This window comes from Cariama cristata, unplaced genomic scaffold, assembly GCF_000690535.1.
Source record: "Cariama cristata isolate BGI_N322 unplaced genomic scaffold, ASM69053v1 scaffold20224, whole genome shotgun sequence".
In the NCBI taxonomy this organism is placed as follows: domain Eukaryota; kingdom Metazoa; phylum Chordata; class Aves; order Cariamiformes; family Cariamidae; genus Cariama; species Cariama cristata.
Window position 1 is genome coordinate 8,682 of NW_009614998.1, and position 27,712 is coordinate 36,393.

At 49.3% G+C, this 27,712-nt stretch overlaps 1 protein-coding gene across 1 annotated transcript; it reads left to right on the forward strand.

The window, feature by feature from the left end:
- The first annotated feature begins 3,972 nt into the window (after window positions 1-3,972).
- On the forward strand, window positions 3,973-10,932 carry RND2 (Rho family GTPase 2). Its single transcript, XM_009699652.1, has 4 exons — window positions 3,973-4,279; window positions 5,406-5,554; window positions 9,650-9,784; window positions 10,684-10,932. Exons 1-4 carry the CDS (start codon window positions 3,973-3,975, stop codon window positions 10,930-10,932), a joined length of 840 nt encoding a protein of 279 aa, XP_009697954.1.
- The last annotated feature ends 16,780 nt before the right edge of the window (window positions 10,933-27,712 follow it).

Below are 27,712 nucleotides of genomic sequence, written 5' to 3' on the forward strand. Positions count from 1 at the left end.
AAGCTGAGTAAAAGGGCCACGGAAGAAGAATTTGTTTCGTCGTTTGTCCCCAGTAGGATAAAGGGACTGGGCATGCCTTTTGGGGTTGTTTAACTGCTGCTCTCCATTGCTCCCTGAGGCTGAACTCCTCTTCACCCTCCACCGTAAACTCTGCCGTTGTTTCTCTGGGCCGATTTCCCCTTTTCTAGCAACGGGAAATATTTCAGGGCAACTGTGCCCTCTTGTTGCATCTGCAGAGGAAAGGACAGCTCTGGCGTGTCCTGGATGTCTCAGAAAACCGGCTGAGATTTTTGCGGGCTCACCATGGGGACTGGCCTTGCCTCTCTGTATTGGGGTGTCTGGGACAGCTGCCACTTCTGGCCTTTCATTCATGGCCAGGTTTTCAATCCAGCATTTTTATGCTTTCCCCTTGATGGGCCCTGGGAGGAGACAATAGCCGGGCTGTAACGGGGGATGTGTGCCTTTCTCATGCAAATGGCAGCTTGCGCTGGGAGAGCCCGTTCAAAGCCCTACCCCTGCGGTGGAGCCGGGTGAGGGGCAGGGGGCACCCGGCCGGCGCGGCCAGAGGCTGCCTGGGCCGTCGCATCCCCTTCCCCAGCAGCAGCTTTCTGCACTGCTGCAGTCCGACCCGGGAGCAGCTGGGTGAGTTGTTCCCTGCCCATCACGTCTGTGAATTGTACAGAGATTTTTGTTTTCATTCTTAAAGGTGTGATATAAATAAACTATATTATTATGATCAACACCTTCATCATCATCTGCCCTGGCACAGGAGCAACTAATCATGAAAGCTGTTACATTCACTGGCACCTCATGTAATATTAACCAGGTCTGGAGCGCTCATATGGGGAAAGCATGTGTTGATTGAACGTGAGGGTCCTGCTCCCACACCAGACCTCTGCTGCAGCTGCACACAGGAGTGCCTGCCTGGCCTGGGGAGGTGAGAAGGAGCTCGGAGCCATGCCTCTGCACACAGGGCCTTTGCCTCTAGCAAGCAGTCGCTCAGATAAATTTCTCTGCAACGAAAGGCCACTCGGAGCTGTGAATTCAGTTCTAGAAAGCCATGCTTAACCTCAGGAAACGCTGAGCGTGTGTGCTGGTACACAGCACCTCTGAAGGGTTTGAGCCCCCATCGTGGGAAGCGCTGGAGGGCTGCGTGGCTGGTGAAGCTCAGTGAAGGGTGCTTTGGACCCAGGGCAGAGGAGGGGATAGTCTCCTCATGTCTGATGCTGGCTGAGCGGTGGTACAGGCTTCTTGCCATGCACAGGGAGAGGATACTGAGACCGCTGCACCTTGGTCCTGCTTTAACAGCTTTGTCTTCCAGACAAAGGCTTGGCTGAACTGGCAGTAGGATTTGTCTACCAAAGAAGACATCCTCTGTAGACTCTAAAGGCCGCTGCTTGCCTGGCACCGCTGTGTGGGGAGGTAACATGAAGCTCATCAGGCTGATACCAAAGGGCCTGTTGATGCAGCACTCCAGAAAGCTGGGATGAATTTCTGCTTCATTCTGTGGAGGATGTTCTTGGCTGTCCCAGCAGAAAGCAGCATGCACCGCAGCGTTGCTGGCTGTATGGGGAGAGTTTACAGTGAGCCCTCTGAGACAAGTGCGATGCTGAAAAATTTAGGTCTTGGCAGTGCTCGTCTCTGTTTTAAGCCAGAGCTGGCTGAGGTTGCAGGAGCCCCTTGCAGAGCAGATCATGGCTTTGCATGCATATTTGCGTTCCTGGTTTGCAGTGTGCTATTGTTGGCTGGAGAGTGCCCGTGTGAGGAGGCTCATTATCTCTCAGAACAGCTAATAAGGAACAAACACTATGTTGGTATAGATGAAACAGCACATTTTCAGTCCCCTGCCCTAGGGCAGCATCTCTGAGTCGCAGTGCCAGGCATTTTGAGGGGCTGCCAGCTGGTAAGAAAGAGGAGCTACTCATGGCTTTATCTGCCCCTGAATTTCAGACAACCACCACGTGGATTTTATTTTTAAGCTGGTTTTTGGCTTGCTCCAGTTTTCTCTCTTTAATCATGAACAGATGCACATAGGTCCTGTTTCTTGCAAACCTGGGTGCTAAGTGGGAGAATGACTCATGCAGTAAAGGAAGGTTGGATCTGCAGACACGCAAGCCTTGGTGCGTGTGTGTTCGGAAGTGCCAGACTGTGGGTCTCTGGGGTGTCTCGCTGGAGTATCTGAAAGGTGTCAAGTGCTCAGAATCAATAAAACTGAAGACTTGGACTTGAGGGAATTGAGGCTTTTGTGTTTTGTTTTGGTTTTTAATTGATGTACTTAATGAAGAAGTAATAGATGCAAAAACTAGAATAATAATCTCCCAAACAGAATTTCCTGATGCAGTAGAGACATCTCCAAAGCAAGCTGGCGATTACCTGAGTTTGGAGCATAGCAGCTCTCCTGCCCTGCTGGGCAGCACTGACCATCGGTCTCCATCAGTCTCCTGGGGTTGGGCAGAGGCTTCTGCAGCTTTTGTTACCTGCTGCCAGAGCAGCTGGTGAGTTGAACTACCAGCAAAGGTGCCAAGGGTCGCTCCTGCGCTTTGGAGTTGGAGCAGAAAGTTAATGAATACGAAGGCAATTTTGATCTCATTAAGGAAATGAGGTTCTTGGCCTAGCGCATCCCTTCCCTCAGCTTCTCCCAGCAGCACAGGGGTCTTTCCTCCTGTGGTCCCAGGTGGTGAGAACACAATTCCTGGCACCGGGGTGGGGATGGTGGTGGTTCTGCGGGATAACCGAGGGGCCTTGCTCCGCTGCGCGCGGGCACTGCAGGCTCTGCACCGAGGAGCTGGCTGGCTGCGGAGGGGAGCTGCAGGTTGCTATGATACGGTTTGCTGTAGCAATGTCTGTGCTGAATGGAGCCAAAATCACCTCTACAAAAGGAGCATTCCTGGGCTGGGAGGGGGCAGATTTATCTGCAGTGTTTATGTAAAACTGAGGAGCTGCAGGGAGAGGATGTGTGTGGGAACGCTTTCCTCCAGCATGTGCTGGGGGCCCCTGTCTGGAGGCACATACCCAGCAAATCCAATCATGCAGATCAGTGCTGGATCTCACATCCCATCTGGTAAACCCACACCAGGCACGAGCCTGAAAACTGGGTTCAAAGGGGCGCTCAGCGCTACTAAGCTTGGCACCGCCTTCGAAAGCGGCCTCGGCCTCAGCGGGAACTGGGTCACCTTGCTGTGCTGCAGGAGCATGGGCGGGAGCGGTTCGCTGGTGCCAGCTCCGCCAGCCATGAGCTGAAACAGCTTGAGCCTGAAGCAGGGTCAGGAACCTCCACGCCTGGGATGCAGGGTCGCCCTGGCTCACTGTGCCTCTGTGCACCAGCCTGCATCCCCTGTCCCCAGAGCTGGCCAAGGCACTGCAGGTACTGGCTTCTTTCCATGCAGGGAACATGGCTTTCCCTCTAGGAAGAGGGCTGGGCTCTGCAGAGATCAGGGTCTGTTTCTTCTGTGCTGGATCCCAGCTGCTACTCTTCCCGGTGACTTTGCAGGGACAGACACCTAGGCTGCGGCTTCTCTCACTGATGGGAGCAGGGGGTGGAGGTGCCTTTGCTCCTGCAGGCTGGCAGCAGCATGGCTGTCTATAAGAGCTGGAGGTACTTGTAGCTGGTTTTGCTGCGAATCCTAATGCGCATCGAATCCCAGGGTGCCTGCCCCAGGATCCGTGAGAGCAGTGAGGGCTGTGTGGGCATGGCTGGGGCTGTGCTGGTTGGAGTGTGCCCTGAGCTCTGTGCTGTGGAGGTCCCAGTGGTGGCTGCTGTTGGTACCTTGCTGTGAGCTGGTGTCAAGGGGAGGGAGGGTGGCCAGTCTCTGGAGCTGGGCAGGGTTTGGGACGACAACACATCTCAGCCCTCAGCCTGCCCTGGGTGGGCTCTGGGCAGAGGAAGGAGCGGTGGTCACAGGCAGGTCTGCTCTCCTGGCTGAGTCTTGCAGAGGGATCTGGGGTGTTTGCAAACACCTGGTGTGCAGAGCCATGCCGGAGGGGCTGTACCCGCCTCTGTGCGGTACATCAGTTGTGAGCCCCCGTGCAGACAAGAGCCGGGGTCGGAGCCCCTGCGGAGAATCAGCCCATTCTCCTCTCACGCTCATCCCAGGCAGATTCCCATCCTCCCGGAAACATAAGCCACCGTCATCCATAATTCATCAGGTGCCAAACTTCATCATGGAGCCACCTGACACCCGGGCTGGGTGCTCCACCCTCCTCCCAGGGTGGGAAAGTGCCGGGTCTGGGCGTCCCGAGGGGCCGCGGAGGAAGCGCGTCCGGTTTGCTTGGCCCCAGGGTGGGCGATCCATCTTTTGGAGGAGGCAGATTCAACAAGGACTCTGGTGTCTCTGCTTCCCCTTTTCATCAATAAACATCTGCTTCTCAGCCCTCCAGGAAGCTTAAGCCATTGTAAAGCCAAATATAAAACTGAGACAGTGTTTTTAAGTAGCCATGAGCTGATTGCTCCATTACTGTTTACTGAGGCATCTACAATCACACACAGAATGCACTTAAAATAAAAACACTGTGAGCCAATGACTTTAATGCCTGAAATTTGCATTGAAGGTGTGTGTGTGCATGCATGTGCGTGTGTGCATGTGTGCGCGCGTGTGCGGCAGAAGCTGTGCAGGATTCAGGCTGGGCTCTCTGCCTGCTCACGGAGAAATCCTGCAGAATACAGAATCATCCCCTTCAATTTGTAGCTTGTTCACCAAATCCTGTTACATCTTTTATGTACCAAAAAGAATCTGTCTGACTTTTTCCAGCACAAATCCAGAGAAAAAGGCAATTTGTTTTTACCTGTCTTAAATTCTCATTATCTATGTGAGCAAGCTCTCCTGTATAAAGATAGCAAGAGGAGATAAAAAATAGCAGCAGCATTCCCTGTCTTCTCTCAGCCACACCTTTCCACTGTTAGTGGTACAGGAACTGCATGACAAGTAATAGGATACGTAGGCAAGTGGCGGAGGGAGGCATGTGCTGCTCTACAGCATCATAGCCCTTCCAAGCGCCCTTTTCTGCGGTGAGCCAGCACACCCACTGTCCTGGTTTGGCTAAAACTGGACTCCCTGGCAGCACAGCTCCACTGCCTCTTACTTGGCAGATACTTACTAGGGAGAGAGAGGAATGCAGAACTTGCATTTATTTCTGCTCTGCAAAGGGATAAACGTAAGAGCACAAGGACAAAACATCTGACTTCTGCCCCTAAACAAAGGGACCGAGTCCTCTGCAAACCAAACCCTGCTGAAAAAGTCTGGTCACTGGTCAAAAGCTTGTGTCAACATCCTTTATCTTCGACAGAGCAGTCTGCATCATGTGGCAGTGTCTCCAGTTCGTACTGGAATGAAAGATCTCTTTGCCTGGCAGAGAGGGCTGGGGGTCCTAGCCTGCCTGTTTGGGTAATAAGCAGTCATTAGGATGAGACTTTCTGCTCACCATTCCCCTCCCACTCCTCTCTGCAGGCTCAGCGTATTATGATAATGTCCGTCCCTTGGCCTACCCGGACTCAGATGCTGTGCTCATCTGCTTTGACATCAGCCGCCCGGAGACCCTGGACAGCGTGCTCAAGAAGGTGAGTGCCCAGCCTGCCTTCTGGCTGGCGAGATGGATCCTCTGCAGCAGTACCTGGAGGCACCCTGGAGTCCCTTCTCCCAGAGGTTGTCATCAGGGCTACGAGCTCTGGCCCTGTGGCCAAGCCTTGGCTGGAGGTTGCATGCTCAGATGAGGATGGTCGGCTGCTGCCGATCCCTATGTGGTCTGTGCAGAAAGCAAGATATTACCATTTGAAAGGAGCCCAGTGAATGGTGTAGCTCATGGTAGCTTGCAGCCTGTGTGTGGGGTCTGTGTGTATGCACACGTACAAATGTGGGGACAGAGACACGTCGGGCATTTGTTCTGTTTTTCATGAAGGCCTTGGAAAGTGTTGTGCGTCTCTTGTTAGTATAACCACCAGTGAGGGTGCTATGGATTGCTTGCAGCAGTTGAGAAGTGGCCCCTGGTGCCTATTTTCATGCAAGTAGAGAGCTCAGTTTTTCAGCTGTCCCCTCAGTTCAGCATCATCACAGTAAGAAAGACAACAATCAGTTCCCTGTAGCTTGACAACAAGAATAATGAGCTGTGGCACTGAATTTCAAGCCCATGAATGACTAAAATGAGATGTCACAATGCCACTGGACTGGATAGCGCACAGAGCCCTGAACATTGTCTGCCCTGGCAGAGCTGACTGACCATGCTCTGTGTTAGCAGCCAAGAGTTTTCTACCTGCAGGTTATTGCCTTTCAGCAAAGCAGATATTTCCAGCTGTCAGGTCTGGCAGGTCCTGGAGAGCCACACAGGGCTGGGGATCTGCTGTGGAGCACCGCTGGCTGGCCTCCCAGCAGGTCCCTTCTTGCCACACTCTGGGGGAGTGGGTGACACCCAGGGAGAGGTTCCTGTGCGAGGCTTTCCTCTGAGACAGCTTGAAGTCCAGCAACTCAGGATGCTGCTCAGAGGAGAGCATAAATGGCCTCCTGGCCACTCGCATCCCTTGGTCCTGGCTGTACCCCGCTTCCTTCCATGAAATTCAGGGAGCTGTGCTTTCAGTGAGCGCTCACCGCAGTGCAGCAAAGCTGCAGAGAGCTCACTGGCGGCTGCATCCTGTTCCAGAAGTGAGGAGTCTTGGCTGGCATCTCATTTGTGAAGCTCTCTGAGACACCAAGGCGTGAAAAGCACTACAGAATACTGACTCCTGTAGCTTTTCTCCCCAGTGAGCCCCAGGCTGCCGGGGCTGGACTGGCCACTGTCTGAACAAGTCACATTGTACTGACTGCCCTCTTGGCCTCTCCACATTTTGCCAAATGTGGAGTACCTCATAGTCAGCTGCTGGGAGGACTGAGAAGAGTGGGTCTGTGTCTCAGAAGTGTCCTGGTGAGGGGACAAAGACCCCTTAGATAACTCGGTCAATGGCTCAGTGTTCATTTCCAAAGCAGGTCCCGGGTACCAAACGTGCTGGGTGGAGCGAGGCATGTTTCATGTGAGCCCAAAGAATTCACTCCTCAGCTTGGGAGTCAGCAGAATAATAATCCAAGCAAATCACTTATACCTTAATGAGATGCAAACCCATCAATTAGCTAGGGTTGGGATTTATTTATGTCTCTCTGCACACTCTTCACGTGAGTCCTCACTGCTCAGTGCACATTCTTTCCTGTGCATCCTCACGGATGCTTTGAGTACCGTTACGCAATGCCTTTTTGATATGGTGACTTAAAATAAACCCTAAATTACAGGGGATTTCTTAAGTGCCTCTGAGTAGATGCCTTGTTTCCTTTGGTGCAGGCTTGCAGCCTATGGAGGTGAGGAAAATTCCTAAGACACCATGAAGTTGAAATGGGTTTTAGCTTTTGATATCAGGCGAATAAGGAAAATAACACTCCCTATTCAAGCCTCAGGCAAAAATGCTAATTCAGCAGAGGAAATCTTTATTATTGCTGCCCTTCTGATGCCTGGGCTGCCTGTACAGCATGTACAGTTGAAGGGAAGGAACCATCTGAGAGTATGCAAACAAGCAGCTCTTCTTTTCATACAAAGCAGGTTTTCATGGGGTGGTGCCTTCATTCTGACAAGTCTTGTTAGCACAGCAAATCTTAGGCTCCCTAAGATCTCAGACATGTTAGAAGAGGGTCACACCTCTCTCCATAGACCGGGGAGCCCTGTGTCATTACAGGCAGCCATGACCTGTGCCTGATAAGAACAGACTCTGTAGCTCAACACTTTTGAAGATTTTCATCCTTCAGGTAAATTAGGATACTTGAATTCCAGCTCCAAAAGAACTGCATCATCCTCCTCTTGTGAGTATGTTAGCCCTTGATGCTGTGTGGCTGTGACACCAGGAATCTTCTGGAAGGTGTGCAGCCTGGCTTGCTGCCCAGGTGCTGATGATGTGTGTGTGTCCTGGTGGACAAATGTCCCTGGCAGCAGGGAAGGGGAGGTTCATGGTGAAGATACTTGAGCCCATCTCCTAGTGGAAAATAAGATTTTTCCATATTTTGCAGTTGCTTTGGTCTGATACCGGTTGAATGAAACTTGGGTCATTCTTGTCACTGCCTTTCCCCACCAGGTTATGGACACTGGGTTGTGGGCTTGGTTTTCTTTCCCTTTCTAATTGCCTAGGGTATATGCTTAACCATCAGTTAGTGTAGCAGGAGATTGCTGATTCCAAGTGACATCTTTAGCTGGGGGTGATCTCTATTTGTTATCTGCCTCTTACTTCAGAAACACTAGATAAGTAACCAGGGTGTTGACATGCTGATGGGACTGTACAGGTCTCCCTTGGGGGAGGTGACAGGTGATGGTTTTGTCTACTGCTGCGAACACTTAGCTGCACATTGGGCATTCATTTTTGGAGCTCTGTTAGTGCAAAGGAAGTGGATGTTTGCCCTAGCCTTCTCCTTCCATTGCTTCAATTCTTTATTTCCCTGGCTCTAGCTACACTCTGAATATCTTAATGTCTTTAACATGTGGCTCCCAATAATAAACAAATAATGAGTATGCTGTGCAAAGAGCTACCCGCTGACTGTGGTTCAAAAAGTCCAAGGATGCTGACCTTTGAAGTCCCAGATCTGTGCACCAGACTGTGTGGTCATTATTTTTCCACAGTTATGCCCACGAGTGATCTCCCGTGGCCTAGCGCAGGAGACTGCAACTTAGATTTGACAGGTTTGCAGGGCATATCTGGAACAAACGAGTGTAAAGTTATCCGAAAGGCACTCCGACCATTCCCATCCTTGCCTGTGGCAGTCATTAAAGTGCCCTGATGAGCTAATCAGTCTCTGAACAGCTGTGACCTCCGTTTGGAAAAGCCATACACACCAGAATGCACTGTCTTGGCCTCTGAAGTCTGCTTTCCAAACCCAATCCCATTAGAGCCTCATGTTATATTCAGAACACCGAAAGCTGTCTGTCCCTGTGTTTCCCATCTTAGGCTCAGTCTCCGGTGCTGCTCCCGGCCTGCATCCTCAGTGTGAGCCCCCACTGACCATGATGACCACCATTGCCCCTTCCTCTCTTCCTGAAATCTGGGCATGCAGGCTGCAGCGGGGCCAAAACCAGCCTCAGTGCTGGCACCAGGCACCACGAGTCCGAGGCAGGAGACCTAAAAGTGGTGTTGCCGTGGCTACCAGTAGCAGTCCTGGTACCCTGACTGGTCCCGTTCCAGGTCCTGTGCAGAGACGAGCCAGGCCAGGGCGGTTTGGCAGTGCGTGCTGATGGTCTGGAGGTGCTGGGACCCCGGGCTGCCGCAGTCATCTTTCTTCTGTGGGAGAGGGAAGTGCCGTTTGCTGGTGGGAGAGCAGGAGAAGCTATGGACCAGACTTGTGGGCTCTGCCATGGTGGTGAGGCATGGAGGCGTTTGGCTGGATGATGCTGTCCAGTAGGAACTGATGGCATGACTCTCCTGGCCTGTCCTTCCCTCCAGGGCTGGGAGATCTTGGATGGGGCTCTTGGCCTGGTTTGAAAGGGGCTGGGAGCAACAAGCTGAGACTCTGTGATTGCCTTTATTGTTCCAACCTTGACCCTTTTGCAGGCTGCCTGCTGCCAAAATTAACTTGACGTGGAGGTGTCGTAGGGCTTCTTGAAATGTCTTGTACACCAGCAGCCCCCGAGCACCTTCTCCCTCTTGTCTTCTCTGCAGTGGCAAGGGGAAACTCAGGAGTTCTGCCCCAACGCGAAGATTGTGCTGGTCGGCTGCAAGCTGGACATGCGGACAGACCTAAACACGCTCCGGGAGCTTTCCAAGCAGCGCCTCATCCCTGTGACGCACGAACAGGTGTGTTTCAGCAGCCATCCCCATAGGGTTCAGGGAGGTGAGGCGGGGACTTTTCTGCAGGACCTGCTAGTACATGGAAGCTCAGCAGCAAATGACCCACTGTGCCCAGGTCTTGGCCTGAAGCTGGTTTGATCTTGGCTCATGGACTCTGAGCTGCTCATGCTCGCAGCACGCTTCTCCCCAGCTCTGGCAGACCTTGATTTATTCATGCTGAACAGCCTGCTGGTTAGTAACTGAAAAGTCTTTCCTCAAAGGTCGTAGAGGTGCCTGATTTGACAAGTTGGACTGGCTAAAGGGGAGTGTTGTGCTTCTGCATCTCCTAGTTCAGTTTAGCTCTTTCTGCTCCGACTGACTCTCCTACTCGGGTCCTGGGTTGGGGTAACACTGCTGGGGCGGGGGAGCCACAGCTGGGGGTTCTGAGGTTCTGCTGCCAGGCTGCTGTGGCCGCCAGTGGCCCCAGCAGTGTCTCCAGCCTGGCCCGGAGACCCAGTCTCTGTGGTGCAGCGCAGGGGTGGCTGTGCTCTGGGTTGCTATGTGCCTGGCTGTGTGTTGTGCAGAGCAGGTCCCAGATGACTGTCCTGGTGAGCGGGGTTGTCCAGGCCCTCAGCTGCACGGGTGGCACCGTGTTAGTGAGAAAGTGTAAGTGATTCACCGTCCAGCGCCTGGTAGCACCGTCTGCTTGGGAGGCCACCCTCAGTCTGGTGCTCTCACAGATGCTTGCACTTTATTTATAGATGTGATGAGTAAACATTGCGAGAGCGCTGCTCCTGGCTGTGCCACGGTGCTCTGATAGGGCTGCCAGCACAGACAGGGCTGATGGTGATGTGAAAGGATGCTCCTTGCAGAGCGCTGGTGTCTTAACTTTCTTCCCTCTTCCTCCCACTCTCTCTGGACCGCAGGGCAGTGCGCTGGCACGGCAGATTGGGGCAGTGGCCTATGCAGAGTGCTCCTCCAAGGTCTCGGAGAACAGCGTACGGGATGTGTTTCATGTGACCACGCTTGCCTCGGTCAACAGGGTGCACAAGAACTTGAAGCGCAGCAACTCCAAACGGGGACTGAAGCGGGCATCACAGATGCCTGGCAGGACGGACTTACTCAATGACACAGAGATCAGGAAAGACCGAGCCAAGAGCTGCTCCATCATGTGAAAAACAGGCTGTAAATAATGTGTTTGTGTTGTCCATTTTGTACAGTAACTGGCTGAGACAAGGGCATGGTGCTGGCTGCAGGAGCCAGCCCGCCTTTCCAAAGCCTTTTCCTCAGTCTCTAGGGCTGAGCAAAGGTCCCAGCTGCAAACCGGGGTGCACGAGTTGACCCCCGCCCTGGAGACTTCTGGGTTGGCTGCTGGGGTGCAGATTGCTTGGGGTGAAGGAACCACTTGGCAGAGGAGTATTCAGGTGCTGGAAGGTTTGTAACTGGGTGAAACAAGGTAAAAGGGAGTGATCCTCTGTGTGTGCCACCCTGCTGTACCTGCGTCCCAGCCTGTGCGCCTGTGTGCAGCTATACAACACACACAGCGTGGGGCAGTGGGCTGTGTGGGACCTGGGATGGAGGGTGGGAGGCGGGTGGAATTGCTAGCAGCAGAGTGTGATCAGGAGAAGGTATTCTTCCAATTTTCCTTTAGAAGAGAAATGATGTTTGAGGTGGTGCTGCCTCCAGCTAGGCTGGACAGCAAGTTGCCATGGAAGGTGTTGGTCTGGGCCAGAGCTGGGAGGGAAGGCGCCCTCGGAAGGAACCTTAACCTGATGAGACACCACAGTAGTCCACGTCCTGCAAAGAAAATAGATAGGTGGCTGCTTACATGGTATTTTAGATACTTGAACTCCATTTGAAATGCAGCAGAGTGGATCTGGCTCCAAGGGAGAGGTCTATACTAGTAGCTGCATCCTTGAGAATTGTGGTTCCCTTCAGCAAGCAAATGCCACTCAGGAGCTTGTGTCCCAGATGCTGACAGCCTGGTTACTCATCAGACTGCTCCCTGCCACAGGCAGCTGCGCTTCCGAGGCACATAGCTTCCGAAAAAGCAGACTGCAATAACTATCCATATCCTGCTCTCCACCCACTTCCAGCTGCAGATTGTGTTGCATGGTGCTGTGTTTGTCTGGTACAGATAACCCAAAAAGATTATGTGCATATCTGTGCCCTGTCTCCACTGTGGCAGTGGGAGGGAAGGTGCTCTCTGCCCCTCTTGCCCTGCTGTACAGCCTCCTCCCAACACCTCTCATTGCTTCTGCTGCTGCCCTCTCTAAATGCCTTTGACTACAGTGTTAGTCTTGACTTAATGTCACGTGGACACTTTAAGGAAAAAAGAATCTGCTCCATTGCCAGATCCAGCTGTGTCAGTGGGCTACAGAAAAGAAATAAACATCATTGGAAAATGCATAGTGCTTGACTGTTCATTTTTAATAGTCAAACCAGGCATCATCTCAAAACGTCTTACTGCCTAACTTCTGTTTGTGTCCTAATGTATCTCTCTAGCTCTTGAAATACACTCACACATACACTAGAGTGAAAAACGCGGAGGACTTAGCTGCATGTATTCATTTTGGAGCTGAAACACCTGCCTTGAATAACCTCTCACTCCATCCTGAACCCTTAAACACGGTGAATCGTTTGCAGGTTGTCCATGCCCAGTCCACCAGTCTGAGCTGACGTGAGGTGCCCCCATCCTCACTATGTCAATAGCTGCGGGCGAAGATAGCTTTTGACTTAATTTTTTGTGTCTGCTCTCCCACCCAGGTCTTAGACTTCAGCTGCATCATGAAGGCTATTTGGGGAAGTGGAGCAGCTGAGTTACTAGCACAAGAAAAGCTCAAGCGATGACTGAATTCTGTTGTGCTGGGTGCAGGTTGCAAGAGCATGAAAATGCCCATCTGCAGTCTGGGAGCAAAGAAACTGAGCAAGGCGCTATGCCAAGAACAGCCTTCAGCGTCACGGTGCTTTCCTCTTACTCTGCAGGGTCCCCAGAGCCTTTGCAAACATTAGTGAACAAAACCACGTCCCTGCTTGAACAGTAGCAATCAGTGGCTCACAAGTGTCACTACCAAGTCCTCTTAACCTGTCTGCATTTGTTCTCATCGCCCTTGTGTAATACAATGACTGTGTCTTCCTTATTTCCGCATAAGCACAGCAGTATTTGGCAAGCACATCTCCCTTTTTCTATCATCCCGCATCTTTTAGGCTTTTGAGTTGAATCTGGCAGTCTCTACAAATGCTGTTTCTCATCCACTGATTAGTTTAAACTCCCAGTGGCTCTATGTTAACTTGTTAGCTCGCCCTGTAAGCAAATCTCCAGTAGTGGGTAGCAATTGTCAAACCTGAGCTGTGCTGAGTGTAGGTATGTGAAGGAATGGGCTGTTGCTACAGGAGACGGCTCTAAGCCCCACTGCGATTCAGCTGGGTGCCTGTTCTGCACCAGCTCCTGCAAAGAGAGGTCTGGAGACATGCAAGAAAACTGGCAAAGCCTGCAGAGGCACTGCAGGTGTAGGGCTGTTCAACCAGAGTGGAGGTAAGCAGGAGGGGCAATGGCTGAGGCATGTGACAGACCAAACAGACGAGTGGCAGGAGAGAGAATACCCAATATGAGCTGGGAAGCAGCAGGATTGAAGTGCCGGGCACAGGTTGGTTGCCCTCCCTGGGCAGGGGCTGCGGCAGCACCCCCCTCCCCTCCCTCACTTCAGGAGGAGATGCTGCTGCTGCTGGTGCTGTGCTGCCATTTGGGCAGAGCTGCTCCTCAGTGGAGACAGGCTTGAGCTGCCTGGCAGCTCCCCGCAATGCTGTCCTGTTTTCTTGGGTCATTGGTGCAGAAAGACAACTCAGCTCCCAGTGGCTCTGCTGCAACTGCAACAGTGCTTCCCTTGCTGCTGCTAGTGATTTTCGTACATTGAACTTCACAAGCTCTTGCTGCTCAAATGGCCCTCTGGGATGGATTGTGACAGTGTAAAGACAGACATCCCAGCAGCAGCTCTGGAAGAACCAGTCAGAATTAACGGCAACCAAAACCTCTCAAGAGACTAAGGGAAGTGAAACAGCCTCCAGGACCATTTATCATGAAATTCTGAGCTGGATCCTTAGGCGTGGTGAAGTAAAGATGTTAAAGCCCATGGGGCTAAGCTCTGATATCCTCAGTTTCCATCAGCAGGCTTCTTTCTTGTAAGCACATGAGCATTTCTGCTGGTGCTCGTGGCCCAGGTACAGAACCCAGGACAGCCAGAGGTATTTTAGGGTGCTGACCTCTAAGGAAGAGGTTTCTAGGAGAATGGAGCATCGCAGTCCTGCTGTGTCAGTGCATTTACTACATCCACCTGCCTCTGTATGGTACCCAAAAATCTCTCTAAGCACCTGGGGCATTTGCCCTGTGCTTCTGGGAGCATCTTAACGTGCAACCACAGCTTTCCTCACACCTGCCTTAGAGGGGAGAGCCTGACATACTCCTAGCTGAGAGACGTGGACAGGCAAGAGACTGCAACTGGCAAACTCAGAGAAGGCTACTACAGCCCGAGAATTCCCAGCAATATATGCACTGGAAGCCACGAGAGAAGAGAAAGGTGCACCCTGCTCAGTGAGGGGAACTGCCAAAAGGCACTGTGAAAGCTCTGGGCTCACCTTTTCCCTCTGGAAATAGCTAGCTGCAGCACAATCTGCGAGGAGAAAGCTACACCCGAAGGCGAGCGGTGCCTGGGGATCAGAGGTGCTCGGGTGGGTTTGTGGTGCCAGCGGGCCTGTCCAGCACGTGGGTGGCTGCTGTGCAGACCTGCATGCCCCCAGCCATGCCCACCAGCAGAAAGCCATGAGCACCAGAGCGCTGCGGAAACAATCCACATGGTGACGAAAGCCCAGACAGCCGGGTTTAATGGCCATAGCCTACGCTGGGGCCAGGGGTCAAGGTTAACAGGCCCAGGACCAAATGCAAACTGACATTCATGGAGGGCTCCCCCAGCATACTGGAAATGCGCAGAGATGTGGCTGGGTCACTGCTGACAAGCAAAGCTTTATAGATGAAAAGCAGAAGGCAGGAAAGAGCCTGACCTGTGTGAATCAGCGACGGGGCTGGGAGGGCAGAGGGCGGTGGGAGCTGGCAATAATCACAGCTTTCATACTGCAGCCTGTCTTTTCACAGCCGCTGAGAAATGCAGAGAAGGAAGGATGCTGATGGTCCTTCCGACCTAGTGGCAGGCAGTCAATACTCTTCTGCTACCTCTGCAGCGTATATCTAGTGCCTATTTGCCAGCTAAGTGGGAGGGATCAGGGAGGAGAAATGAGGAGATGTAGAGGAGGGGAAATCAGGCAAGAGGGCATTTATCTGGGAGCCTGAGCCCCTTAACTCCCTCAGTGCTGCTGTTGTCTACAGGCACTGTGTTTTTAGAGCGCTGCAAAGGTTGTATGGGAGAGTGCCTGAATATGTTAAACTGAAGAGAAGGGATTAATCTTGCTGGTTGTCTGTACAGCTCTTGCCTCTGTGCTTTGCCTTGTCTTGGAGTGGGGAGGGGGGACCAGCACCCACCACAGCACCGCTCCAAAGCAGACTGAGCAGGAACAAGTACAGGCTTACTTCCACATGTTGGAAGCGGGGCGGGGGGGGCTCTGGCAGGGATGAGGATGTGTTGCCACCCCCTGTGAGCTGCGAGACAGAGAAAGAGACAGGATGGCACTTCCCAGAATCTGTCCTGAGGGGCCACAGCTGAGAGAGCAGGGCTGTGTGGGGCAGCTTCCCCTCCCCGAAGGCTTTAACCACACGCGTCAGTGCCCTGTTTGCGCAGCATGCCAGACTAAACCTCCCAAAAAAGTACACCTTGTGGAGACATGGGGGCCTCAGCATCACCTGTTTCAATTTACAGAGCTGTTTCTACCATGTCAAATGCCATGCTGGTGTAGCCATGCTGGCTTACAGTGCTGTCAAGGCTAGAGAAAACAGAACAAGCGTTTTGATCAAGAGTTGCAGCTCAGGAGTAGCAGGGTGCATGAACAAGGTTTGTTACAGTACGGGGAATCCACAGTGCCAACTCCCACAAGATCCCCTCAAGTAAGGGAAGGAGGACACGAAACTCAAAGCTGCCTCTACAAAGAGGTAGCTGTATTATATATGGTCTTCCCTTTGCTTTCCACAAGACACGCTCAGGTGACATCTCCCAGGCATATTCAGCACTCAGCACTGCAGGTGAAGCTGCAGTGCCAGAAAAGCAGCTGGTGTTCGGGGTTACACAAAAGTGACAGGATCTTTCTTGAAAGCTTCCAGTTCTGGTTTTGTGAATTTGATTCTTTTCTGTACTAAAGGGAAATGTCATTGCTGTCCCCTCCACTCTCCTCAGTATAGCTCTAACTAGCTGGAAGCCTCTGGTATGAAAATAATGATATTGGAATGAAAGTAATTTGTGCCCAGCTGCTTCTAGAACAGCCAAAAAAAAGACTAAAATGAAAGAAGTATGTAGCAGCCAAAAATGTGCATTCTGCCAGAGTGAGCAGGACCAGAGCTCAGACGCAGCTCTCGCTGGAGTGGAGCTAGACATGGAAATGTACATCCTGCTAGAAGCCAATGAAAACCAAAATGTAGGTCCTGCCACGGCTTAACTGAACCCAAAACATGCATCTGCCACACTCATACAACCCAGACATCAACTATTTGAAGCCTTCTTTGATGACTTGGGCATGTGACTTCAGAGTGGGACTGAATTTTGGGCAAATCAGTGTCCCTGTCCTCTTCTCTCCCCCTCCTAAGAGGGCTGTAAGGGCTGCTCTTTGCAGTCACCATTTAGCATGCAGCTTAATATTCTGGCACTCACTTCTCCACCAGCTTACTTGACTATAAAAGAGTATTTGGACTCTCACAGTGGTTCATTTAACCAGACTTTTCAAAGGAGTCCCTCTCCCTCGCTCTCCTTCTCTACAGAGGAATAAACAAGATAAAACAGGAAGCAAAATCAAAAGAAGTAGAGAAAAGGCAAAAAAAAGAAAAAAATCTGAAGGAAGAAAGGAGAGCCACAGGCACAGAACAGACCAAATGAAACCATTGTTGGGTCCCTACTCCAGACCAAGCCAGCAGACTGCCTGGGAGCAGTTTGGGAGATTTCTTTTTGATATATATAAAGGGAGTAGATGGAAAAGTAGACAATGAAAGTGTTTGGGTTTTTTTTCCCCATTTTCAGCATGGGAACAGCTCCAAGGAAGCTGCTGAAGTTAATGGCAGCTAATTTTGGAATAAATAAAAGGCAACGATACATCTGTGTGTGGGATGTAACAGTGGCCCTCACTACCTAGTGGTCAGAGTGATGGGCACTGCGTTTCTGTTAAAAAGCACCAGGTAACTGCATCAGCAATGACAACCTGGTGCACCAGCTGCACAGAGCAGTTGGATCCCACAGTGTGGGATTCTAGTTCTCAGCTTCTGCAGCCAGGAGAAATGCACATGCACCGAACCTCAGCGTATGCTGCCTTACAGGTGCATGGAAAGCGTGCATCTTCCCACCTTCATCTGAGTGAAAAAGGAGGATCCAGCCTGTGTGAGGAGGGCAGAAACTGTAGTGACTGCAAGCTGGGTGACCTCATGGTCAGGTGGGGATGGGGGTTAGCTTGGGAAACTGGGTACCTTAGACCTCTGCATCAGCAACGGAGGGAATTGGGTTCCCCAAAAGAATGACTCAAATCACCAAAGCTAGCTTCTGGTCTAAATCGCAGCCTAGAGAGCTCTTGGTCAACTGGGAGTGCTGGACCTTGTAAAGGCTGGCTCTAGCTTACATAGCGTGAACTCTCTGCTCCCTCTAGGTTGCCTGAATGCCAGCTTCACACCTTGCCTGCCCTTTCTGGCATGGTGCAAGTCGTCGACTCACAGGCGCAGAACAGGAGTGGCTGCCTCCAGAGCTCACTGCAGGACAACGGCCTCTGGCCACCGAGGAGTCTCCTGACACGCACAGGCTGTCTTCGGCAGATGACTCGGCACAGAAAAGAGAGAAACAAAAAAAAACAGATGGAAGAAGTGGAACTGACACATGAAAGACATAGCAAGTGAGGAGGACTTGAGGCCTCTAATTAGTGCCTGAAGAAAAATTAATGAGCAACACTGCCAGTGCAGGTGTCCTGCCTAAAAAAGCATTCTGTATCCATGGGGTATGATGAGCAGCTAGCTGACTGGCACAGACAGCCCCTTCAGTCTGGATCATGACAGAAGATGTTCTGCTCCTGAGAATGGTAACTTGATAATTCTCTGAAAGCCCAGCTCGCTCCCAAGGGAGCTCTGCACCAGCTGCTTCTGCAAGGACGGTGCCCCATCATAGGCGCTGCAGCTTCTGAGGGAGGATGCAGGTGTCCCTGCACCAGTAGGCAACGCCCCATTGGGGGAGGATATGTCCTGGGAAAGATGAGGTCTGACACCAAAGCTGCATGGATCCCTGGGCTGGGGGTCTGCAGAGGGATGACTCAAGTGACTGAGGCAAAGCACAGGTGCAAGAACTGTCAGAGCAGCTGCTTCTGGATCCCACGCTCCCATGACTGTGATAATTGCAGGGCCGTGGAGGCATGGGTGCTTCTTGTCAGCCTGTATTAGTAACCCATGTCCTCGGCTGCCAGCCCATCTCCACAGGAGGTCTCTTTTCCTGTTGGGGTGATTTCTGGATAGCCACAGTATCTAGGAGTAAACTAGCTTCCTCACAAAATATGTTTATACCCTATGTATGAAACTCCGTCATTACTCTTGTCATCAGGATCTTATTACAGACAATAGTCACAATCTCAGAAAAATAAGGGCAATTAGGTCTGCTAAAGAAAGGCAAGACCGTGCCTATAGGAAAGGAGAGGATATCTATACCAATAAATGTTCTGTAACTGGTAATATCATTATTACGAACACCTGAGAAGTAAATGGATTCCTTGCTCCTCATTATGTATCACTACCTTATCGCTGAGATTTTCACAGTCCCATGCCTGTAAATGAATTAATGTGTGCACCTGTATACATGGAAACAGGTCCTCCCCCCGAAAAGCAATCCTCTTTTATAAATGTACAGAGACTTGGAGGAGTTTTACACTGTGTTAACAGAACCATGAGGATCTAGTCTGTCTTGGTGGCTCTGGGTCTATGTTCTCCTCTGCACAGGGATGGATCCTTTAACTTGTTTTTATAACTGTTGAAACACGGGTAAGTCAAAGATGCTTAACACTGCCAAGCAAAGGAGGAGTGTTTCGGCATGTACTGATAAATGAAGAAGTAGTTGCACAGACAAAATCTGTTTTCAGGTCACAAGCATATGTATGGCAGAGCCAGGAAAAGAAACTCTGTCCCCAGAGTCAGGCCTCCGCAGTCTAGCACAACACCCTGAGGTTTCTTACTCCTGCATATGGTTGAGTCCACTGACTGTGTGCCCAAACTCCAGCAGGTACAGGTATGCAGCCAGGCAAGCCAGACTGAGACGTTAATTTTAGCCTGGTCAGTGGTGGTGTTTGTCTGGGAGACCAGAGCTCCACTCAGATACCTGCAGATGTTCTTTGGAGCACAGACTGAGTGCTGGGGTGGCACTGCTGCTCCTGCCGGAGTTCTGCAGAGCTGGAAGCCCCGAGGCTGTGGCTCTCCCCAAGGACAGACCTAGAACTTGGCTACTGCACCCACAAGTTCCCAGGTCTTCATCACTGAAGCAGTTTTACCAGGCGCAGTGTGTTGCTGCTCTCATCTCATGGTATAAGACTGGCGGGTATATAAATAGTTAATTCTTGAAAGTAATGGGAAACCTGATGGGAAAGCTGGCAGCACAGAGCCATTTTGGTCCCTTCTGCACAGAGAGCAGAGTGCACCCCCCTAAAGCTGATAACAGACTTCCAGTCTGAGAGGAGCATTTGGCTGTTGATGAGCAAAGGCTGCTAAGTTATCTCGCATGCTGAGAAAAGTGCATTTGTGCGTGCTGGATTCATTCACAACAGCACTATTGTCCACAGTCCCTAAGCCCAGGCTGCCCGTAGCTAATTAGCATGTAGAAATCAGCATTCTTGCTCTATCCCTAATGTCACCCAGGGAAGAGTGACACACTGCCAAGCAGCTTCCCAATGCTGTGCCTGCCCCCAACCGGGAACAAGGTCCTTTCTTTCTGCATTTGTGCAGGGTTTCTTGGATTTATATCCCCGATATAACACAGGAGCTCCTTATGCATGCTAGGAGCAGGTTGATTAGTGCAAGCTGTTGGTGCATCAGTGACAGGGGATCACAAAGCAGGAGAGCTGCTCTGCAAGCACTTGACCCAGAACACATACTGCAGCAAGCAATACAAATGGGGAACATCTAGCCCTTATTTTCCCTTTGTCAGTCCACTACTGTTGACACCCCAACTCTTATCAGACATCATAAGGGCTGCTATAGCCTGCCCAAATATGTTTCTCTTTTATCCTAACTGCATTCTGCTTATTTAGCCTCTAGTAGTGACACAGAGATCCCAAAAGGGTTGATAAAGCATCCCATTACCTATATAGGCTTCCCATTGGATTCAGAAGCTGGCAAAGTCACAAGAAAAGTACATCTGCATGTTTCCACAGGATTTCTACTTCGTAGAAAGACTGAAAACAGGGAATATAGGAAGAAAAGGTTTTTTTCTTCTAAAAAGAGAAGGTCCTAAACATCTACAAACCACTAAGAATCTTGCAGCTCCATTTAAGCATTAGGTTGGTATTTTACCTAACTCACCCTCAGCATTAACGTAAGATTTCTGAAGTTCCCTTTACCAATCACCTCTTCCCACAAGGGCTCAAAAAGAACTTGAAAGACACACGACAGCTCCCAGAGGATCTATGCTGCAACCCATCTATTTAATAAGTCAGAGCAGCTGCAAGACATTTTAATTGCAAAATCATGTGATATTTATTTTCTTAGAAACTAAGACAACAGGGTTCCTATGGGTTTACAAATGTTTTGATCATCATCATCTGAGTTCCAGACAACTCTGCGCTGAATCTCAAGTTTTCTGTCTAAAACAGAGGGGGTTTTTTAGGGATTCCCAAAGACAGCAGCCTATCTCTCCATTGAAAAGCAATGGAAATTGGCCACCTCGTCTGTAGTTTTGCCTCAACAGATGCAACATATCCATAAGCCCTTTTCCAGGAGTACCTTCTTTGCTGTTCATAAGTTCTCAATGTGTCTTTGTTTTACCCAGAATCCCCATGGGACTACCAATCTAGTTCAGAGTAATAAAAAACTATTTTTATCCTACAGAAAAAAATAGCGAGATGTTATGAACAATCAACAAAGAGGTGTTTTGATCCATCTAGCTTGGACTAGTAAATAAAAGGTCATAATGACAACTAAGGGTATATTCCTGACACATAAAACCACCAAACTTCCTAATAGCATGTAAGCTGATACAATAAGGAGAAACCCATAATTCTGGCTGACAACCACAGCCCACCTACTTATTAGGAAGCCCTAAATAAAAAATAATGGTTGTTTCCTTCATTATTAAAGACCTACAATGCACATTACAGATCTAAATCTAGCTCTAAGTAATAAGGAAAATAGAGATTCCAAAGAGAAAGAGTTAAATCACCAGATTAACCACCAGAGATATAATTAAATCTGACACAACGTGGAAATTGAAAACAATTATTGGATTATCAAGACACAGTGTATGAGTCACCAGGAAAGATACTACTGGAAAATGGTAATAAATGGTAAGGACATCATTCCTTTAGTGAATTACTACAGCATTTGGAAGGAAAATACTAAAAAGAAACACCATTCCCTTGAAGTGCAGAAAAGGACTGTCTCAGTTGATCTTTTGGTTCCAGTTTTCAATTGCCAATGCTTTAGCAGCAGTATAAAATAGATCAGCAGTCGCACCCAGTGATGTGAGCTAAGACGGGATACCAGCCCGGACAGGGGTGTTACTGGTGCCTTCTGCTGGCGCAGGGGCTGGCTGCTCGGCTGACACCAGCCTGAGCATCCCTGAGCGGCCGTGCCGGGCTGGGCTGGGCCGTGCCGGGTCAGCCCTGTGCGGCTGCCGGGGCGTCACCGCAGGTACCAGGCTCGGGCCCAGCATAGCAATAACTGAACAGCTTCAGAGCCAGTTTGGCCCAGGCGGTTTTGAAGTAACAAAACCAAACTATTCAGAACACAGGACATGTGAAATGTTTTTTGTTCGCTTGCTTGGTTTGTTACCAAGCAGAAATGTTCAGCTCCAAATAGTACATCCATCCCCAGAATGCCACAGGTCTGTGCACCGGCTGCCCAGCACACCCTAGGATCATCCAGACGGGCCAGCAGCAGCCCTGTGGCTGGGGAAGTCTCCGAGGCTGCCTGTGCCCACATCCACCCCATCCCCGCTGGAGGCTCAGACTTGTGCGCAAAGGCTGCCCAAAGCTGACGGCTCTGCAGTCCTTCACCGCAGCAGGTTTTGGTTACGACAGCTTCCCTCCTCCTCTTCCCCCTTACCAGCATTTCTGGAGCGTTTGCTGGTACGAAACCAGTGCTGCAGTTGTGCAGAGCAGCCCGCTCTGCAGCAGATCGGCAGCAGATCTTCAAAGGGTGGCTCTTCCTCCCCGGCAGCCCCAGCTCGCGGGACGGCTGCTGCACGCATGGGACCCCCGGACCAGCACAGCACAGGCTCGTGGAGGTGAATCACAGCTCAGGAGAAATTGCTCTGCTTCGTTAAAATCTTGCCTCATCAGTGGCCTTTGAAAGCAATCAGCATGTGAGCAAGTGAAAAAATAAGAACCTTAACACAGCAGAGTGAGAAGATGATGTATAATGCATTTCTGAGGCTCAAAACCTTACACTGTTTCTTGGTATGGTGCAGGACAGTTCCAGACTCCATGTGGCTGGTACACAGGCCAAAATGGTGTATTTGCTTTCAGGAATCAGGCTGAATTTTGCCATTATTTGCAGTCAGGCCTAAGAATGATCCTGTGTGTCTAGAGTGTGATGTCTTCCACTGCAGCCAATTCTGCAGCAAAGAAATAGCATGGGTTTGTCCAGGGTTAAGCTGCCATTGTTCAAATGAAACTCTGCTTTAAAAGCCAAATATCATTGAGTTAATAGATCAGTATCTGCCATCATCTGACAAGAATGTCAGATGTTTAGAACTGTGACATACTGGAAATATTTTTCTCGTGGGAGATTTCACTATTTGCACAGACTTTGGAAAAGGTGATATTGTAAAGCCACTGATTCAACAACTGGGACTCATTAAAAGAAGATACCTCTCCCATTTTCAAGAGGGTTACCTGTTTTTAACAGTTCTGGATGCTTGCTGAAAGAAATTATAAATATAACAGGTTCTTTGACACTGAGGTTAAGTGCAGTTAAAGAATAATCACATTCCACAGGAGTAATGGGTTTTATCTGCAGGGCCCCAGTTGCTTGATAATTTCTTGTACGGCAACATTTTTCTGGCTCATGTCTAGAATGTGAATTTAAATGTCAAAGTAGCTTTTGAGCTACCACACACACTCCTGTTCATTCCCTGTCTGTGCAGCCCATGCAATAGCCAATTAATTGTACAGGATTTAAATCTGGCCACAAGAGCCAAGAAAGTGGTTTCTCCAGTAGGAAAGGCGGAGGAAAAAAAAGCAATTCTCGGTTAGCCTGGATAGGAGTGAATGTGACATTAGGGTTTGCTTTGATAAGCCCGTGTTACTTTGTTTGGAAGCCCTCTGAGACCTCTTCTAACTGTGAAGCCCATCACCAAGAGACTCGGAGCAAGCCTGCCATGAGCTTTGTCAGGACTCCACGCTTTCCTCAAGAGTGTATTTACGGTCTCTGTAATTAGCTCAGAAGATCTTTACTTCTGATTGAAAATGCTGATTTAAGCCAAAGAAAACCAGGTAAAGGTTCCTTGAGCTGTCTAAACCCTGCCTTGGTGCTCTTGCTGTTTGGGGCACCGAGGTCCTCCTCAGGCTTGACTGCTCTGCCACCCAGCCCAGCAAGAGACAGCCTCTGTGTGCAAGTGACAGGCGGGCGCTGGAGCCCAGCGCCGCAGGGTACCACAGGCAGCCTGGGCAGGGGGTAGAGGAGCTTCTGACCCTTCCTGCGAGGGCTGATAAAATGTCTGTGTGCAGACACCACTGGGTCATCTGCTCGGCGACAGTCCTTCCAGTAATGTTGTTAATGAAAGATAATTCATCAGTATATGTGAGAATGGCAAGAACTATAATAAAATTCTAGTATGATTCCAAGTTGGGTTTTAAGTGTTAATTAATGGGCACCTTCCAAGGCAGGATAACGTTACAGTGACACCCATCTTTACTAATTAATCTGCTATTTAGTCTAATAGCATTGACTATAATGAACTTAAATTATTGAAAAGAAATATATAAGGGCTTTATTAATCACTAATAGCATCTTCCTGGTGTATTATTTTAATAAAGTTCCAAGACCTGTAAGATTAACAGAGGACCCAAGGGAAAAGGAAGTAGAATGGATGATCAAATAGAAAGAAATCAAAAACATCTGAAGAATTCATTTCTTCTGTTTCAATTTACTTTCAAGCTCATCAACTGCAGTAGGGGCCTAAAGCCTTTCCAGATTTGACCGCTAAGCTAGGGTCCTATTGCATTATAACAAGAGGCTACAGTAGGATTGCTGAGACGCAGCACACGTAACATCTATTTGAATATAAAATGTCTTTTTGCTTTCTGACAGTGAAGTGAAACTCACATCAAAGACTCTTCAAATGGACTGTCTGAAATGGAAATCTGTGACGGCTCACTGCACGTGATGTCTGAAGCGGACTGAGTGAAATGAGGGTTCTGTGTAGTCAACCAGAGATTTTGAACCAGGCAGAGTCCGCTGCAACTGCTCACTTCAGGTTATTAGCTGTAATTCTAAGGTGAGCTTGCTAAGAAGGATGTCATTATTTGAAAGGGAAGGGTTGCATGGCACTTCCTCATAGTCTTGCACAGCTGTGCTGGAATAAGCTTTGGTATCTTATCAGCAGTGCATTGTCATTCAAAAATGTCACCTGTGGTATTCCAAAAAATCTGCTCTTTCCTACGTGCCCAGGATAGTCCTAGAGGCTTGTGCGGATTGGGGCACCACCAGAGCTCTTACTGTTTTTTCTGGCTGGCTCTAGATAAATCAAGCAGCTTTCTAGTTTCCTTATGGTGCTGGCTGTCAAATTCTGTTGCAACTGCAGCCACAGGGGTCTAGAAATGAATGTTTGATATATATACTGATAATTACACATGTAGCCAAATGTAAGTCATCCCTCTGACTTCACCCACATAGCTCTTTATTGCAGGTCTTATGTTTTAGGCATGCTATTCTTGCAGTACAAGAATGCATTTGTCTTCAGTATATTTTGTAATGTCTATATCCACTTCCAGACTGTTTAGACCTCCACCCTTCCAGGAATGAAATGAGCTCATTTGTTCCAAAACCATCAGCCTCGCATCTTTTGCTCTGATTTGACCTTGCCATCTCCAAACTCTGTTATTTAATAACGTATTTTTTAGTAATGGCAGTATGAGCAGATGCCCATACACTTCTGGATAGATGCATTGGTGTAAGTTTGTTTTTATTAGTCTGATTATTACAATACATGGACAAATCACAGTCTTGTTATGTGGGGCACCAGTTTTTCAATTTTTGAATGGCAAAGTGTATATATTTTATAAAAGGACGTTATTGTTATTTCTTTGGAACTGTGTGGTCTCCAGACAAAATAATAGTGCCTTGATCTTTCCCGTTTGGTGTGCTCAACATTTGTGATTGTTGCTCTACCTCTGTTAAGCATTCTGCCTTTTTTTTGAGCACTAGTGGACTTTTGAATGAAATACTTCCAATTTTTAAATCTGCAAGTCTCCAGGTTCCCTTAAACTAAGACATCTGAAAACCCATCAAGTTTTCAGCAGTCCCTGGCCCCCTGCCTTGCAAAATAACACTTTGATCCAGTATTCCTCTGCTCTTTGCCACTTTGCAAAGGGTTCTGTCAGGAAACGTCACATTTCAGCTCTGCCCTTTGCTCACTTGCTGAATGATCTGATTTGCTTTGGATAGGGCATTATCTTGTTGTGTACAAATTGATTACATACCGCTGTTTAACAGACAGACATACAGTGTTCTTACAAAGGGTAAATAGACTGCAAATGTTGAATTCCCGTAGTATTTAAAAGAATCCACACAGAGACAGGAAAACAAATGATCTAGCACAGAACACAGACATGCTTCATGCTCAGCTGCCTGCTGGCTCACAAGTGAGAAATAGATAATTACCAACAATCTTTGCCTCTATAAAATATTTCTACAAGTACTGCAAGTACCCACAAGTTCTGCAGCACTGTAATCTATATGCATCTAAAGTGTTAATGTGGAAGCTCAGAGTACAGATGCAGAAGAGGGAGTTCATTTTGCTGTTGCTCTGATTAGTACAGCAGAGTCCTGTCAGAGACAGTCTCATCCACTGAGCAAACACCACACAGGAATTAGCTATAGGTAGTCTCAGTGCTTTGCCAATCTGAAGTATCTTCCTCCATCTCAAATATTTCACACTGCTTTACCAACCTTATTTGCTGAACCCTTGCAGGCAAATTCCTTTGTCCCTAGTGATCCCACTCTGCTCCGTTAGCAGGTGATCATCGCTTCTTCCTAGGAGTAGCTATAAGATGAGTTGAGATGAGGTGACTGACCACAGGGCAAGTCTATGCAGGCTGTCACTGTGCTGGATGACATCCCCTGCACCACTTTTGCATGCTGTTGTTGTCTAGGAAGCTAGCTAGTTTTCACAGGGAAAGTTCACAGCTTGCTGTATGCAACCAGATGTTTCTCTGAGCAGTGTCATCGTCTTGTGACATTTGCTGCTTAGCAATGACTGAAAGTGATGAAAACTGACCAAGTGTACACAGAGGCAAGTATGTCAATAACTACATACAGCTCGAAAGCTATGTATCGAGTATGTCCAACTTCCACACTCCAAAGTGTGCACAAGGTGATGCACATGAGGCAGGAGGCTTTCCTAATCTCTCTCATTGTACTTCGTAGTTGACTGAGAGCCTTTGACCATTAATGAAGGCAAAATACCTAACTATGAAGACCAACACCCCTTCAATGCAGCAGGAAGCGGGCAGCAAGACCAGACAGCCCAGTGGCATGAAACGGAGTATCAGGGAGCTCACAGTTTTGCTTTACTCTGGCACAGCAAGAACATACTGCCAGGCAGCGTTTCCCGTTTCTGCGTAGTTAAATCTGCTTCCCCTTTCACAAAATCCCCTATGCAAACCTGTCTGAGGTGGGACTGATTTTCTCTGACAAATTGTGTGGTGGAAGAAGGAGAAGGGGTGATACAAAAAGCCCAGTGTTTGTTAATGCTATTACTACTTATAGAATCTGTGTATGCAGTAGCAGCGGTCACTGCATCATTTCTATCAAAAACTTCAGGCAATAAGGAAAAATAAAGGTTATCTGTACGAAAACACAATACTAGCAGAAAGGCTGCAAACATGATGCTCAGCCTTGTGCTGAGGAAAACCTGGTTATGTGCTTGAATTCTCAGCTGGCAGCAGCAAAGCTGCTCCCAGCCTGAAGTGTGGTACTGACTCCACAATTAAATGGGTTTTGTTTGCTGGCCTTTACTTCCCTGGGGAAAGCCTCCATTTGGGTGATATATACGCAAGCAGGGTGCCTAACGGGAATGATGTATTGCATAAATTCATCAGCCTGGCAGCCCACGGTTCTCAGTGATAGATCTTCATAGGAGTATTTCTCCAATGAGAGCACCATGCAGCAACCAACCGGCTCAAGACCAGAGCTGGCATAACTCAAACGTGACAAATCTTTCTCACACAGAGATGCAACTGGCTACCAAGCAGAGACAAGATACCACCGTTCAGCTTCTTTGCCTTAGGGATACCTCCTAGTAAGTCAAAATTCCTACTTCTGCATAGTCCCCAGGCAAGTTGTCTATTGCCAGACCCATTCCCAAACCTGCTTTTCTGGTCTTTTCTTGTGTAGATAGGTTAATTCCTGCT